The 10582-nt window shown below is 58.8% G+C and overlaps 1 protein-coding gene and 1 pseudogene across 1 annotated transcript; one reads left to right on the top strand and one right to left on the bottom strand.

Moving 5' to 3' along the window:
• Positions 1-3442, top strand: LOC116464693 (chloride channel protein ClC-Ka-like). The gene is made up of 6 exons (XM_032147957.2): positions 1-78; positions 1109-1242; positions 1601-1689; positions 1841-1924; positions 2569-2655; positions 3006-3442. The coding sequence occupies exons 2-6, from the start codon at positions 1137-1139 to the stop codon at positions 3069-3071; spliced, it is 432 nt and encodes a 143-aa protein (XP_032003848.1). The 5' UTR covers positions 1-78; positions 1109-1136; the 3' UTR covers positions 3072-3442.
• A 406-nt stretch (positions 3443-3848) lies between these two features.
• Positions 3849-9095, bottom strand: LOC116464694 (protein FAM131C-like; annotated as a pseudogene).
• Positions 9096-10582: the final 1487 nt, after the last annotated feature.

The following is a 10582-nucleotide window of genomic DNA, read 5'->3' as shown; positions in this document are numbered from 1 at the left end:
CCAGCCCTCCTTCTACGATGGCACCATCATTGTCAAGAAGCTGCCATACCTGCCACGGATTCTGGGCCGCAACATCGGGTGAGGGGCACCCACCTCAGGCTGGCTGAAAGGGTCATAGTGTCTGGGTAGGGCTGGGGGCACCTCCAAAAAGAAATGCCACCGCAGCTGACCTCGGACATGGGGGCTGGGAGGGGCTGACACACAGCAGTGCTCTCATCTCCACTCTCCCCAGTGCCCCAGGTGACCTTGGGCAAGTCCTTGGCCTTGAGGCCTCAGTGTCTGTCTAGGGGTCAGCTGGGCTTCACAGCAGGAGGATGAGTATTGCCCCGTGTACAGGCTGAGGAAACCGGGGCTCAGAGAGGTGCCGTGTCTTGCTCCAGGTGACACAGAGAGTCAGCACCAGATCTGAGAGGTCTCCTCCCCTCTCCCCACTCCTGCTGTCCTTGCTGGGACTTTGGGAGCAGGAGATGGAGCGAGAATGGAAATGGGCTTTGAAGTCCTTGCTCAACCAGATGGGACCAGAGCAGCTTCTGGCACCAGAGAAGCAGACCAAAGAGGCTCTGAGAGTCCCTGAGTCTGAGGCCCCGCTGCAAACACAAGCAAGCTGCTGCCTTGCTCTGAACCCGTTTCCCCATCTGGGAAATGGGGCTGTTTATATCAGTGATTTTCAACCTTTCAAGTTTTTCCTCGGGGGTGACATATACTTTTATAATGAAATGGAATTATCCAGGGAAGGCTGCTGGGTCTGTACTCCAATCTCATTATTCACTAATGTGATGGCCAGTCACTGAGCACCTGGCAGATACTGGTTTTCCGTCATCTCACACTCAGCTCTGTCCAAGGTGGGACAAGACCCAAGTGGAGCTGCTCTGGGGGATATGGGGAACCAGGGGACTGGGGATTTGGAACTGGGCCATCAGTAATGTGGTCCCCAGGTTTCCTCCCACTGTGGGTTCTAGGAGTCCCTCATTCCAGGAACCTCTCCGGCCCTGCCCACATTCCAGAGCCGTGGGTCCCTGGTTCAAGCAAAGCTCCCCACAGATCCCCCTGCCGGCCTGGGTCTCATATCCCCGACTCCGGGACCTGATGGGAGCCCCTCTGCCTGCAGCTCCCACCGCGTGAGGGTGGAGCACTTCATGAACCGCAGCATCAACACACTGGCCAAGGACACGCCGCTGGAGGAGGTGGTCAAGGTTGTGACCTCCACAGACGTGGCCGAGTATCCCCTGGTGGAGAGCACAGGTGCCCAGCCGGAAGGGAGGAGGAAGTCAGGGGTGAGGGATGCCCTCTGCCTCCTTCTTGGACCTGTCAGGCAGACAGGATCTGCATCCAGGCTCTGTGACTTAGCAACCAACCGTGTGACCTTGGGCAAGTCACTTCACCTGAGCCTCAGTTTCCTCATCAGTAAAATGGAAATCATGGCCACCCTCCCTTGGGGTGGTTGACATGTCTAAAGAGAGTCAGCGGGTGCTTGTAAGGCAGTCCCTGGGCAGCTGCTGGGGTAGGAGCATGGGGACACCACCGGGGTCTTCCGGAAGCTTGGCCCTCAGGCCTGTTTCTTCCTAACGCGCCTCCGTCCCTCTCCCTCTCCACTTGCCAGACTCCCAGATCCTGGTGGGCATCGTGCAGAGGGCCCAGCTGGTGCAGGCCCTCCAGGCTGAGCCTCCTTCCAGGACTCCAGGACACCAGGTGGGTACTCCTGAGGGGTGTGGGGATGGGGCGGGGGTGAGTCAGCAGGGATGGGAGGGGAGACACCCGCTGATCTCCTGAGGGAGGGGTGGTCTGAGAGAGGCATCCTGGGGAGGCCGGCCCTGCACCTGTAACCCTTCCCCACCCCCAGCAGTGTCTCCAGGACATCTTGGCTGGGGGCTGCCCCACGGAACCAGTGACCCTGACGCTATTCTCAGAGACCACCTTGCACCAGGTAACAAGCACTGGGGAGTGTGACACACGAGGCTCCTGGGGCAGGGCAAGAGCTGATGGGGAGCTCAGGCTCCAGCCTCTGCTCCCAACCCCGCCCCGCCCATCTTATGCTGCTTCCTGCTCCTCCTGGGCCTGGGCAGGGCAGCTCCTGCCCTGTCGGCCTCACTGCCAGGGTTGTAGGGATGATGCAGAGAGACGAGGGAATTGGGGAGCTTGGCAAATGGAAGTCTCTGGGTGGAGAAAGACAGTGGAGTTGCACCAAGGTACACGTGCGTTTCAATTTCAGGTCCACCACATTTTCCCTGTGTGATCTTGGACAAATTATGTAGCCAGTTGAGACAGAGCCTGACACAAGGATGGGGGAAGGGCAGAGGCTGACAGGGGACCTGGAGATGGCTACGTCCCCTCTGTGCTGCTGGAGGGTGCTGGATATTGGGTCCTGTCCTCCTGCAGCCCCCGCTCAGACCCTTGAGTGGACTCTGGCACCTCCCAGTGGCCCACACTGGACATTGCAGGCCTGGGTCTCTTGCCTCCCACACATATCAGGCCCCGCCCCTCTTCCTGGCTCAGAGGCGTGGCAGAGAGGGCCAGAGGGTGGGCTGGGCACCTTCAACCCTCCAGTGTTTCCTAACATCCCCCATCCAGGCACACAACCTCTTTAAGCTGTTGAACCTTCAGTCCCTCTTCGTGACATCGCGGGGCAGAGCTGTGGGCTACGTGTCCTGGGTGGAGGTACCAGGGTCCCGGGGGCAGAGCAAAGCAGGGGACCCATGCCTGAGAAGGCTAGGGAGGTGGGGAGGTGGGAGGACACCAGCATGCTCCCATCCAAACCTGGGAGGATACAGAGGATACTGATGAGTCCCTCTTCCTGGCCCAGATTGGCCACTGGGTCTGGCTCCCGATCTTGTTTTCTGGCCAGTGGCCAGCCTGCCCCTCTCTGCCTCAGTGATCCCATTGTGCAATGGGGTGCCATGGGCTCTACTATTCACCCAGAAACGAACCTTAGGGGAACTAAAAATGCTGGAGCCCCCCTCTCAACCTCCTCTACACGCCCCCACCACCACCCCCTTTCTCTGTTCTAGATGAAGAAAGCAATTTCCAACCTGACAAATCCACCAGCCCAAACGTCAGCCAGCCCAGCAAGATGAACAGGGCACCCCAGCTGCCCTGGTACTGAGGTTGGGCTGAGACCCTGCCTCTCTTCCCCCATCACCACCTGCCCCTCCCTCCAGCCCAGCTCCATTCTTTGGCATAACAGGCAACTCTAACCTAGCCCGGAAGAAGATGGCTCATCCTGGGTGGGACGATGGCTCCTGCCTTGAAAGACAAATCCCACCTTGGACAGAGCTGAGTGTGAGAAGATGGAAAACCAGCATCTGCCAGGTGCTCAGTGACTGGCCATCACATTAATGAATGACGAGATTGGAGTACGCTGTCACCAAGGGCAGGCACAGATGCCCTCTGGGGTTGTCTGGTTCCCAGTGAGAGGCTCCTGAGAAAAATAAAGCTGGTTCCCAGAGCTGCTGTCCCTCCCTCATCTCAGCTGCAAGGTTGCTGGTCTGGGACTGGAGCTCCTTACCTGCGCTGGCCCAGAGTGAGTTTCCCGTGGTCATGTGGGCACTGCAGGCTCGGGCCCCTGGGCTCCTCCTCATGCTCCATTTCTTGGCAGGGAGATGCCAGGGAGAGAGGGTTTCCCACCAGGTCTATGATGCTTGTCCTCATGGATAAGCAGGACCCTGTGTCGTTCAAGCCCTTGTCTCCTGTTTGGCTGAGTCACAGCTCATAAAGCTGGGTCCCCAAGTGTAGCTCCTTGGGGAGTCCACAGAGCCTTGGGCATCCTCCATGGGCCCTCTCTGGCTGGGTGGGAGCAGGTTGACCAGCTGTGTGAGCATTGGCAGTAGGGACCTTCCCTGACTCCCTCCGGACTCTGTTCAGGGGCCCAAGGTCACATCTTCCCCGGCAGAGACCAGGCCAAGGTCATCCAGGGTGAATCCACCACTTTAATGTCCTCACAGAACCTTGAGTGAGATGGGAGGGAGCTGCAAGGAGGGGGAGTGGGTGCCCAGGGGTGAGGAGCAGAGGCCACGGAGGAAGCAGGTTCAGAGAGGGAGGGACAGACAGACAGACAGACACTCCAGAGAGACAGATGTCCTGGTGAGGAGAGCCGGGGAGCAGGTGCTTAGCTACCAGAAGTGGTCACCCCACCTTTGCTGGGGGGCAGACACACAGAGAGAGTGGGGAGGGACTGAACCCCAGGTACAGGCAGGGTTCCCAGACCCCGCTCTAAGTGGGTCTCAGTTCTGTCCATGGCTGTCCTCCTGGGGGCCTGGCTGTTGCTCCTCTGGGCCAGGCTGCCCTGGTGTCTCTGAGAGTCCTTGAGTTCCCTGAGGGCAGACACCCTGCAGGGGAAGGTGCCCACCTGAGTGAAGTAATGAAGGGGGAGGGGGTTATGGCTCCCACTGCTGGGGCAGGTCCACCGAGGCACAGAGAGGCCACCATGAGCGCTGGCCCCATCCCTGCCACACCTACCCTGTGCCTACCCAAGGTGTCAAGAGATGCTCTGCCTTGGACCCCGGGGTCCAGATACGCCTGGGCTGCCCATCAGGCGAGGTCATGGTGTGAGCAGGTGCCGGACCAGCACAGCCCCCGACTCAGTTATAGAACACCTCGTCCTCCTCCCAGAGGGAGCCGCTGTCCATGGAGGGTAGGGAGCCCGGCAGGTGGGTCCCACCCTCGGGTCCTTGGGCCCCGGGCAGCCACCGCCGATGCTGCAGCTCTGGGCTGGGGGGCTGCGGGATGCCAGCGGTGCTGGGGGGCTCCTCAGGTGAGGGACAGCTGTCAGGGGAGGGGCCGGGCGAGGAGAAGGCCTAAAGGCTGTCATCCTGCGAGGGGCCACTGGGAGGGCTGTCCTGAAGGTAGATGCTCTCCAGATCTGGAAAATCAACAGGGAGACGGGGGAATGGCGTCCCGGATCCAGCTCCTCGCCCTCTCTGGGCGTGTGAGAAAGGGCAAGGGGCAGAGGACCTGCCTCCAAATCCAGCTGTGTGACTGCCAAGCCTTGTGACCTTGGTCAAGTCACCAAAACTCTCTGAGCCCCAGGTTCCTCCTCGAGGCAGTAAACGGAGGACTTAAGAGTGGGCTTGGAGCAGCCTGTGCTCTCTCAGAACTGGGACAACCAGTGCCTCTGTCCCCTCCCCGTCTCTATCCATCTGTCAGGGAGGATTAAGTGCAGGCTTCCCCCAGGGCCAAGGCTCCTTGAAGCCCTCACTAGTAACCTGGGCTTCTAGAAACGTGGTTGCTTGTGCCTGGTGCTAAGTTTCAGATCCGGCTCTGATGCTTCTAGCTGTCATTTGGAGTAAGTTTCTGAACCTCTGAATGCCTCTGTTTCCTTATTTGTAAAATGGGGACAACAGGACCCACTCCCTAGGGCTGCTGTGAGGATTCCGTGAGGTGCCTCGTGCACAGCCCTCGGTGTGGTAAGCGCTGGATTCCCGCCCCCACTGTGCTCACTCTCTCCTTCCTGCTCCTGGCACTGCTGGGCAATGGGCAAGGCAAGGATCACTGCCCCATTTTGCAGATGAAGAAACTTACGCTGAGAAAAGGAAGGGGCTCCACCGAGGTCACACTGCACTTGGTGATGGGCAGGCATCCAGCGTCAGCTCTGCTCTGCCCATCACCTCCCACCCCCACCCCCCGACCCCCTGGGCCGTACCTTGGAGCTGGACGATGCCCTGGGGGCTGTTCTCGGGGTGCAGCTCCTCGTCATCCAGCGAGGACCAAGCGCTCAGTGTGGCCTCTGTGATGGCAAACTGCTCGGCGACCCCTGGGGGGACAGCGAGATCCAGCTCCGGGGGACATGGGTGGGGACGGCCTCAGTGCCTCTTGGAGCTTCTCCAGGACAGGCTGGAGGGCGGCCGCCTCTCTGGGCTGCCCATCCACACCCCAGTGGTCAAGAGTGCTCACTTAATACCCGGCCACCCTATGCCATTCTTTTTTCCTGCCCAGACAATGCCCATGCAGTGACCTGGGCCCCCCAAGGACCCAGCTTCACCCCCACAGAGCCCTGGCCAGTCCCCCTCCTTGCTGACCTGCAGCAAAGCGGGCCTCACGCAGCTCATCTGGGAGGCAGCAGTAATGCTCGTCCTCAGCTGGGGACAGCTCCCAGCCTGCCCGCTGGGCACTCCAGCCCTTCCACTCGATGAGGTGGGCCACGCGGCCTCGGGCCATGGCCGTGGGCTTTGTGATGTGGTCCTTGATGCTCTGCACCACCCCTGTGGCATGGAGGGCATCTGGGTGACTGTCCTGACACAAGGCTCAGCCCAGGGCCTGGCCCCCATGCCTCAGGCCCACCCAGTGGCCTGTACCCCACATTCCCTCAGTGCGCCATGATCTCCATCAGTGCCCCACACCTCCCCAGGGGCCTGTACCCATCTAACTCCTCATGCCCTCCAAAGCCTCCTGCTCACTCCTGCCCTGAGCCCTCCGAGCTCTGTGGCTCCCTCCCCTCAATGCCCCCACCCACCGGCATCCGCATTTCCTCCCAGCATCCTACTCCCAGTCCATGTTCCTGCCCACTGGGTGCTACTTCTCCAGATCGTCCATACCCCTCACTCCCTTTCTGTCCAAGTTCAGACCCTTCTATCCAAGGAGATCCACCCAAGGACCACTCATGAGCCCCCAGCTTTCTCCACGATCCATTAAACACATTCTGAGAGAGCATCTCTGTGGCTGTGCCAGCTCTGCTGGAGGTGAGACCTGGGTGGGTGGAGCAGGCAGGGAAGGCTTCCTGGAAGAGGGGACCTGGGATTGGAATTTGAAGGTGGGCTGGGTTTGAACAGACGGAGGCAAGACTGGAAGCTTTTTCAGTGATGAGAAGAGGATGAAGGCATGGAAGAGTCTGGCGTGAGTCCAGGACTAGCTGGGGTGAAACATGGGGTCCACATTAGGACTGGGCAGCAGGAGAAGCTGGGAGCTGATCAGGGACAGAATAGGGTTGGGGAGAACCAGGTGGAGGGCTCAGATGTTCCTGTGCAGTGGGGAGCCCCAGCAGGGTAATGAGCAAGAGAGTGACCAGTTAGCACAGCTGTTTAGGAAGAGCGCCCCAGATGGAGGATTAGGGGTTAGTGCAGGGACCCAGCAACAGACAAGGCAAGGGCTGGGCAGACAGACAGGAGGGGTCGGGGGCTTTAGGAGTAGAGCTGTTGGATGTGGAAGATGGAGAGGGGCTGCCAGGAATGGTTCAGCATCACCATTAACCAAGGCTGAGAACAGATCTGGGAGTCACCCAGGTCCTCGAAGCCATAATGTAAGGAATGGCAATATTTAAGAAAGACGAGGCTGGGTGCGGTGGCTCATGCCTGTAATCCCAGCACTTTGGGAGGCCAAGGCGGGAAGATCACTTGAGGTCAGGAGTTTGAGACCAGCCTGGCCAACGTGGTGAAATCCTGTCATCCTGTCTCTATTAAAACACACACACACACACACACACACACACACTAGCTGGGCATGGTGGCATGTGCCTGTAATCCCAGCTGCTTGGGAGGCTGAGGCAGGAGAATCGCTTGAACCCGGGAGGCTAAGGTTGCAGTGAGCCGAGATCACACCACTGCACTCCAGCCTGGGTGACAGGATAAGAAAGATGAGGTATCCACAAAGGAAATTAGAGAGCTGGGATAATGGGAAAGATGGGTGTGTGGAAGAAAGGGGAGAATCTCGCTCCCAGCCACTAAAGTGGGGGGTGTTGGGTATCTAAGAAGGTGTTTTGGAGGAGGTGGGTCTTCAAGTGGCCCTTGAAAGGTAGGTGCAGCAGAGGAAGGTGCTGCGGGTGGAAGAAAGGCACAGGCCAACGTGGGGAGGGAGGGCCCCAGGGGTCCCGGGGGAGCTGGGTGGGCTGTAGTGAAGCGGAGCCTGCAGGGCGTGGCACAGAGCTGGGTATGCACAGACAGGTGAAGGCCGTGCTGGGGCCACCTGATGCCGTGGTGATCACCGACACCTCCTGTACTGTGCTACGAGCCCATCCCCATCTGCTTCAGGTGCTGCTGCTGTGAGCTCACACCTACATCCGTATCTGCAGAACCGCCCTGAGCCGATGGGAGCCACCTCACCCAGAGATGCCCAGGAGGCTGCAAACTCCTCCCCCGGGGCAGCCAGTGAGTCAGCAATGGGGGAGTATAAAGTCCTGCCCCTGGCCGGGCACAGTGGCTCAGGCCTATAATCCCAGCCCTTTGGGAGCCTGAGGCGGGCAGAGCACCTCAGGTTAGGAGTTCAAGACCAGTCTGGTCAACATGGTGAAACCCTGTCTCTACTAAGAATACAAAAATGAGCTGGGTGTAGTGGTGCACACCTGTAATCCCAGCTACTTGGGCAGCTGAGGCAGGAGAATTGCTTGATCCCAGGAGGCGGAGGTTGTGATGAGCCGAGATCATGCCACTGCACTCCAGCCTGGGTGACAGAGTGACACTCTGTCTCTCAAAAATAAATAAACAAATATAATAAAATGAAAAAAGTCCAGCCTCTCGCCATAGCGTGCCATCAATTCTGGGGTACTATTCATGCTCCCAAGCTGCGGTGGGACCAGCCTGGTGAAGCTAGACTCCTGCCGAGCCCCTTCCCCAGGCCTGTCTGCTTCCCCCGCTGCCTGCTGGCTTCTCTTGAGGGCCAGTCTCCAGGGAATCACCTGCACAGTCATGCCCATGTCAGGCTCTGCTTCCAGGGAACCTGAACTAAGATGATGGGACTGGCAGAGAGGCAGGGAAACCATGCCAGACAGACATCTGAAAAACTCTGCCCCACCCTCTCAGAGCTTCTTGAGAACCCAGCAGTTTAACCCGTGGAAGCAGAACCCTGAGCCGCTGGTCCCCCCGTGACCCGCGTAACCCAGCATGGACTCTGGCATTTAGAACATGGAGAATCCAACAGGGCTGCCATCTTCCCACCTGCAACTCAGCCGTGTCCTTCCCACAGCCAGGGTCTAGGGTGGGACCGTGCATTCTCCACAAGCAGGAGAGTTGCAGCCAGAACCTACCCACAAGGGACAAGGTGGCCAGGGCTGCCACATTGTAGTTGCCGGGGCGGGACCTGGAGTTGGACAGGTAGCCGTTGGTGGTCTGGAAGCACCTCTGGAGGAAGGGGCAGGAGGAGTGAGCAGGGTGGGCCAGGCTGCTGGCCGACATCCCTCTAGTACCACCACCCATCCCCATCTCCCAGCCCACCAGGTCCTCTGGCCAGTGGGCAGGGACAGGGCAGCTAAAGCCAGGGAGATCCTAGCAACTCCCACGGGACAACCCCCACCCAGTGTTTCATCAGATTCTTGTCTTAGGGCTGGTGGGACTGTGTTTCTGAGCTGGGCACAAGGGAGAGAGGGGCGGTGGTGTCAGCTGGGGCCGGCTAGACTGGGGGACACACAAGTGCACTGACCTGCCAAGGATCCCAACAGAAATCCATCTGTTTGTCCTAAAACAAGAGGAGAGAGAGGATCAGGCAGGGCCTGGCACGCTGTGCCAGCAGATGGCCCGAGTCCTGGGGCCGTGGGTGGGGGTGGGGGTCAGCCTGCTGGTGCTCTGTGAGGTCAGGGTCTGCCCTCTCATGGGTCATGCTCTGATGTCCCCCGGCAAGCAGAGTAAGAAGGAGGGGGCGACAGTGGTGCCGGGAGGACAGGCCTCAGGTGCTGCTTATAGAGCAGGCTTGGGTGTGGGCTCTGACTTCGCCATTTCCCAGCTGGTATCCCTAGACTATTCCTAACAGCTCCGAACACGTCTCTTCCTCTGCAAAATGGCGACAATGTCATTCACCTCACGAGTTGTGGTGAGGCCTAAATAACATAACGGAGGCTGAGAGCTGAGTGCAGTGCTTAGCAGGAGGGGAGTGCCGCTGGGGAGAAGGTAATTATATCATCCGGTGGGTTCATGCCACGGACCCTGGAGCAGGGTGGAAATTATGCACCAGAATTTGGGGTCTCGAGTGACCCTGAGTGACATCTTCCAAATCTATCTAGACTGATAATTCTTTTTTTTCTTTTTAAAATTCTTTCCACCCCAAATCACCACCCTGCCTGCACCTTTGCTCACATCACCTCCTTCTCCAACAAAGGAAGAGCTGTTCCTGCTGTACCCAAGACCTTCTCACCCATCCATCCTGGACTGGCTCCCATCCCTGCCCTCCTCCCAGGGGCCTTGCTGTCTCTGCTGTGGCATCACCGTGCCCTCTCTGCTCCATCAGCCCGGAAGCATCCCGCCAGCATTGCACGTGCTGCCACGTCTCTTGGGCTCAGGACTTTGTCCTGCAATCTCTCCCCTCTGTCCCCTTACCACTGGGTCGGGCCGTCAGCACCCCAGCAGCCCAAGCATCTTCTTCTTTTTTTTTAATCTTTTTGTTTTGTTCTTTTTTTGAGATAGAATCACACCCAGGCTGGAGTGCAATGGCATGATCTCAGCTCACTGCAACCTCTGCCTCCCAGGTTCAAGTGATTCTCCTGCCTCAGTCTCCCAAGTAGCTGGGATTACAGGTGTGCGCCACCCTGCCCAGCTAATTTTTGTATTTATGGTAGAGACAGGGCTTCGTCAAGTTGGCCAGGCTGTTCTTGAGCTCCTGGCCTCAGGTGATCTGCTGGCCTTGGCCTCTCAAAGTGCTGGGATTACAGGCATGAGCCACTGTGCCCGGC

This window comes from Hylobates moloch, unplaced genomic scaffold (assembly GCF_009828535.3).
Source record: "Hylobates moloch isolate HMO894 unplaced genomic scaffold, HMol_V3 SCAFFOLD_1306, whole genome shotgun sequence".
NCBI lineage: Eukaryota > Metazoa > Chordata > Mammalia > Primates > Hylobatidae > Hylobates > Hylobates moloch.
The sequence above is the reverse complement of the archived record's forward strand: the minus strand, read 5'-3'. Positions and strand labels throughout refer to the sequence as shown.

Bases quoted from the DNA above. Each gene is read 5' to 3' on its own strand.
- LOC116464693 (XM_032147957.2), top strand. From the start codon at position 1,137: ATGAACCGCAGCATCAACACACTGGCCAAGGACACGCCGCTGGAGGAG. The intron at 1,690-1,840 runs GTGGGTACTCCT...CCCCACCCCCAG, and splicing joins CCAGGACTCCAGGACACCAG to CAGTGTCTCCAGGACATCTT. The intron at 1,925-2,568 runs GTAACAAGCACT...TCCCCCATCCAG, and splicing joins CAGAGACCACCTTGCACCAG to GCACACAACCTCTTTAAGCT.